This window comes from Alosa alosa, chromosome 2 (assembly GCF_017589495.1).
Source record: "Alosa alosa isolate M-15738 ecotype Scorff River chromosome 2, AALO_Geno_1.1, whole genome shotgun sequence".
NCBI lineage: Eukaryota > Metazoa > Chordata > Actinopteri > Clupeiformes > Clupeidae > Alosa > Alosa alosa.
In genome coordinates, this window is record NC_063190.1 from 23047813 (window position 1) to 23053864 (window position 6052).

A 6052-nucleotide genomic window follows, 5' to 3' on the forward strand; every position below is an offset into this window, starting at 1 on the left:
TGGAACAAAGAGGCAGAGGAGGCATCGCATCCACTAGGAAAGGTGAGTGTCAGGTCAGTGATATCAGGGGTGAAACTAGGGATGTTTGATTAGGGGTAGGCTGACCCAGGCTAAGATGTAACAGCGACTTTTTGATTAAGAGTTTAAAGGAACACAATGGCGGAATTGATATCTATGCTCCTTGGCATCAATATTCAACAACATTTAGAGCTAGGACGGTACCCTGTTAGTCAAAAAACGACTAAAAGGGTAATTATCCTATCCAATCAACAACATTACATAGTGCAAGATCAAGTGTTTTGGTCATGCTTTGGCAATGTCAGAGACTTCCTTCTCCGTACTAGTCAGTGTAGGATCAGAACGAGTTTGAAGCAGTTACTTTAAGGTAAAAGAATTGAACTATGTTGTCTTTATTTGGAGCTGACTGGGACACTGGTCCTTACAAAAATACAGGTTCATGTACGTGTATTTCTCTCTCTCTCTCTCTCTGTGTGCGTAGGGAGTACTCACTAAGATGCGGAGTCTTCGCTGGTGGGAGAGGGCAGGGGTTTGGTGGGTGTGCGATTGGGTGGATCGGGGGGTCTGGTCGGGGGCCTGCAGATGGAGTGCTTCTCGGAAAACGACCGTCCTTTCATGAGGCCCTCACCTTCTCCTGTTTTACGAGAGAAAGAAAGAGAGAGAGACAGAACACACAAACACACAGATGAGCCATGAGATAACCAGATATATCTCAGGAAGCAGAGAAGCCACACACGGCACAGTATCACACCAAACACGTGACCACACATAGTGAGCATGTGAGAGCGATAGATTAGACTAAAGTTATTATGAGTATTAAATCTGCCTTTAATGCTCCTTTAATGCTGAGGTTAATATTGTTTTAATGTAGTTATTGTCTGAATGAAGAGATAAAGGCAGTCTGTGGAAGTAAGTATGTAACTTGCACGGTAGAGAATCAGGGTTTTCATGGTGGCTGTGTAGGAAGTAAAGTGTGTTATTGTATACGTGAATGCTGCCCAAGAGATGAATGCAGACGCTTTAGGATAGAGCAGTTTTGTACAGTTCTATAATCTGTACAATCTGTACAACAGATTAGAGTAATGATGACTTTTGATATTAGTGCCTGTCGTTGTTCTGTTTCTCTGCACTGTGGAGGGCAGAGGAGTAAACACCTTCTCTGTTGGCCAGGACCCCACGTGGCGGAGGCTTCTTGCCCTGGAAGGACTGCGCCCGGCCGACCGTCACCCCTGCCTCCCCGTTGGACGCCGTCCCGGCGTCAGGCCGTGACCCTCCATCTTGTAGCCTGGCAACCATCTTGGCGACGTCGCTGTCGGAATGCCGATCTTGCCGGGGGGGGGGGTGGGTTTGGGCGGGAGTGGCAAACGGGCGCCAGAGGACGCAAGGAAAGAGGAAGGTACAGAGGGAGGAGAGCAGGACGGAGGGCCCATCTTGGGCCTCTGAGGCGGGACGGGGCTAGTGGGGTGCGGGTCCCCCTCGGAGTCCACACCGTTGTGGGCACTGCCGTTCAGCTCCCGCACTGCGTGACAACAAGAGAACAAGGCAGAAGATATGAGACAGAGACAGACAGACAGAAAGAGAGAAAGAAAGTTAGAGAGAACGACAGAGAGAAAGAGAGTAAGTGAGTGTAACAGAGAGAAAGTGAGAGAGCGAGAATGAGAAAGAAAGACATATATAGAGAGACAGAGAAAAAGGCAGACAAAGGAGCAGTATAAAATTAAGCTAACGGGTGTCAAATACATTATGTGCAGGCCAGGGGGGAAAAGTTCAGGATGAAAGAAAGTCAGCAAAAGTAAGACACACAGAAGCCAACATAAAAAAAACAAGGAATCAAGAGCAAAGAATGAAAGAAAGGAAGGTGACAAAGTATTTTTACACCTTTTCATGTATGATTTTATAACATACTATTGTCATTTTAAAAAAACACATACAGTGGGTTGCATACATTTACACCCCCATGCTAAAGTTGACTAAAAAGAGGAATACAAAATCATCTTCTGGAAATTGATCTTAGTGCCTTAATTGGCATGGGTACTTTCCATAAGATCATCTCTCAATGCAAATCAAACCAGCTATTAGGCTAACTGAAATAAAACCATGCCAATATCTAGGTATGGTGAAGGGTATGTGATGACGTGGGGCTATTTTAATTCCAAAGGCCAAGGGAACTTTATCAGGATGCATAGTATCCTGGATCCATGAAATAACTGGCCTTTAAAAATAAAAATCTGCCTGCCTCTATGGGAATTTAACATAGGGGGGTGTATACATATATACATATACATACATCTATATATATATATATATATATATTTTTTTTTTTTAATGAAAAACATTTCCTTATTTACAATACATTATTCATTCACAAAAAAAAATTGTGTCCTTAAAAGTTGGATTTTCCCCATTTTTTAAATTAAGGCATTAAGATCAATTTCCAAAAGATGATTTTTTTATTCCTTTTTAGTCAACTTCAAATGACACCAGAGAAATATCCCAATGTGAATAGATGCAACATTAACACATCATTTATGATATAGCTACTTATATTTACTTGTGCTTTTGTTTGGAACCCCTGTAATGTGTGTGTCTGCACGTGTATGTGGGAGCAGTTACAGGCGTTTAGTCTAACCACACAGACGCAGTCGTGTGACACTGTAGGGTCCTTGCTTCACATGGCATGTTGGCCTTGAACGCTTTGTCATGCTTTTGCCTGTGGCAGTGCGAGCCTAAACCATGGAGATGTAAGGCTGGGCACACATCAAGCCTGCGACCTCACTAATGTGAGAAGGACAGCCATAGGGTTGCAGTGCTGTTAAATTATATTCTACAGTGGGTTGCACAAGTTTACAAGAACTTGTGAGACTGTTGTCCGTGAGTGCAATTCACAGCGACCTCTTTTCAGAACTTTACTTCCAGAGTTCCAGTCAACTTGTGGGTCCCCAATGAAAGGTTATCATCTCAAACTTCATGCACACTCTGCCTTACGCTGTTATGTCTAGCAGAGTTCTTCTTCAAGCTTGTGTGTGTGTGTGTGTGTGTGTGTGAGAGAGAGAGAGAGTCTGTGTGTTTGTGAGAGAGAGAGAGAGAGAGAGAGAGTCTGTGTGTTTGTGAGAGAGAGAGAGAGTCTGTGTGTTTGTGAGAGAGAGAGAGAGAGAGTCTGTGTGTTTGTGAGAGAGAGAGAGAGAGAGAGAGAGAGAGTATGTGTGTTTGTGAGAGAGAGAGAGAGAGAGAGAGAGAGAGTTCAGAGAGAGAAAGAGAAAGAGAGAGGGAGAGAGTGTATATGGAAAACATGCCGTCAATTTAATCACATTAAAACTAGTATATAATTATTGTTGAGTGTGTGTGTGTATGTGTGTGTGTGTGTGTGTGTGTGTGTGTGTGTGAGAGAGAGATGGATTTACAAGCATCTCCCACTATGAGGAGGGTACTTTTGAGTGGAAAACTACAGGAGAGCACAAAGAGAACACTACACATTAATGACTAAAAAGAAGCATGCATTTAATGACAGCCAAAAGCAAAGTCATTAAAGAGTGAAGAGGGTGTTAATAAATTTAAGGATGCATTAAAATGTTAGGTGAAAAGGGAATAAACAAACCAAACTGTTCATAAGAACTAGGGATGACAGCACATATTAAGCATTTATGCAGATGGCTTGTTTAAAAAACACAGGTACACACACACACAGAACTAGACTCCAGCAGGCAGGTGGTACTTAGTTTTACTTAGGTGGTACTTAGTTTCCGTGCCCTAGACAGCCTGTTATTAGATTTTCAGTGACAAATAAAGTGGGAAAACTAAGATGGGTAGAATAACTGCCAGTTTCACATCTGTCATGACAAATTACATGTACACATACACACAGAGGTCTACAGCATTTAGTTCTACAGCTCTAGAGCTACTCTACAGTTCACTTGATACTACATATTATATATTAGAGTATGGTAACTTGCATGTATATCATCTATCCATACCAGTTTCCAATTAAGTTTGTTCCTACGAGAGAGTGTGTGTGTGTGTGTGTGTGTGTGTGTGTGTGTGTGTGTGTGGGCACATGCATGCAGGTATACACCAATTACTGCAAGGCTGCCATACTATGCCAAAAGTAGCAGACCCATACCAGTGAAGCAAAGTAGAAAGACAAGAGGACCCCACACCATCTCCCACCTCTAATGTGACTGGACTCAGTCCACTACACACAGACAGATAACAATAGCCAGAGCCTCCTCCTCTCAACACAGGTTCAAGGACACCTTCAACTGAGGTAGTAAAAAGTATGTGACTCTGTTTGAGCATGCAGGCTTTATATAAGTGCACAGATATATTTGAAGCGCATATACGTATAGAAATCAATATACTCTATATGGATAATAGTAAAAAGGAATAAAAAAAAAAAGGAATGTTGTTTTTTTTAATAATAACAGAGAAGCCTAATGTAATAATGTAATGGAATGATAGGAGATGGGATGGAGAGTGGGAGGTGGTATTGGAACTTAAAAACAAGGGATGTTGAAGAGAGGGCTCATGAGGATGATGAAGATGACGACTATGGGAGGGAGATGACTGAGACTCTTATTTGGCCACATAATTACTCTCTTGCAACGCGGGATAGGAGCGCAGCGGCCGCTTGGAGATGGTGATGGGCTGGCGCGTCCTGGGCATGGCTCTCGGGGGAGGTACCGGGGGAGGCAAGCTTTCTGGAGGCCCGCTGAAGATCTGCGGACACAACACAGAGGTCAGGGTGAGGCCTCGGAGGGCAAACCCATCATGTGAGGGCTACACATAACACTAGCGTTCTAATACTATCATCACAATACAATCTACATTAGTACAATGTCGTCATAAAAACTGTGCTATTGAAATAAAATTGACTTTAAAAGTGGGGAAATTCATGCTTTCTATAGACAGTTTCAGTTCCATGTACAGTCCATTCATTATTATGACTGTATGACTGTCAACTAGCATCAACAGTTTATTGTTTTATATGGCTAACAACATGGCTGACTTTTTGTCATGCATGGTAATGTAATGTAAAGTCCAACCTTCTTGAAGTCCTCAATGAGGATCTCGACGACAATGTTTTGGAACTTGATGTCCAGCATGGCAGCCACCGTCTCCTCCTCCGCCCGCATCAGTGTAGGACCAAAGATCACACCCATGTTCGATGGGGTCATCAAGTTCTCCTCTGAGCGACTACACACACTGGAGACACACATTCACAGACCGACGTATTACAGGCAAAGTGGAAATATCAACAGGTCCTGAGCAAAAGTGGACTCAAGAAGTCACAGTTCTGAAAGTAATAAATATAGCATATATATAACGTAGTAAAATAAAAAAAATATGCTTCTGTCATTTGTAATGACCTTTATGTAATCATTTTGTTTATTTTTGCCATATTTGGTAGCTCTACTGACATGGAAGAGCTTAAAAATGGGAACCCCACTAGCTTTTGAAGTCCTGGCCACTTTCTTGTTTATACCACCTCTCACATGCAAGGAGGAAAGGGATATGTTATGCTGTACAATTCTAAAAGAACTTCCCCTACACTACTGCCTTGCCTGCCTTTGCCTGCACTTTTTTACTCATTGTCTCAGCAGCAAACTAAGCCTTAGTTATTGTGTTTGTTATTGCCAAACTTAGCCTCCAGATCCCATTTCAAGTTACCGTACAGGGGCACAACTTTGTTGGTTGCAATGCAATTTCCCATTGCCAACCAACTAAGTTACTAACAGGTTAGCAACTATGGTTTTGGGAAATGCACCCTTGCCTAGCTTGTAGGACTACTATACTGACCCAATGTTAGTTTGACCGTCCCTCCTTCTCTCCCTCCCTCCATCTCTCTCTCTTTCTTTCCCTCTCTTACTCAACTTGTAAACCATTTCACCTGAGCAAATGTCTCTCTCCTACTCAACTTGCAAACCATCTCACCTGAGCAGATGTCGAATGAGGAGTTCCAGCATTTCACGATTCACCTCAGGCAGCTTGTAGACCAGAGAGTGGACCGTGCCCAACCGGAAATCCAGATTTTCCGATT

At 42.8% G+C, this 6052-nt stretch overlaps 1 protein-coding gene across 1 annotated transcript in view; it reads right to left on the reverse strand.

Moving 5' to 3' along the window:
- Positions 1-516: 516 nt before the first annotated feature.
- The window catches only part of ophn1 (oligophrenin 1), a 27591-nt gene continuing 22055 nt past the window's right edge, over positions 517-6052 (reverse strand). Inside the window, exons 17-21 of the mRNA XM_048237516.1 lie at positions 5947-6052; positions 5058-5217; positions 4608-4731; positions 1173-1537; positions 517-652 (exon numbers count right to left, since the gene is read on the reverse strand). Coding sequence (XP_048093473.1) covers positions 1242-1537; positions 4608-4731; positions 5058-5217; positions 5947-6052 — 686 coding nt within the window. The 3' untranslated portion in view covers positions 517-652; positions 1173-1241. The remainder of the gene's footprint in view (positions 653-1172; positions 1538-4607; positions 4732-5057; positions 5218-5946) is intronic.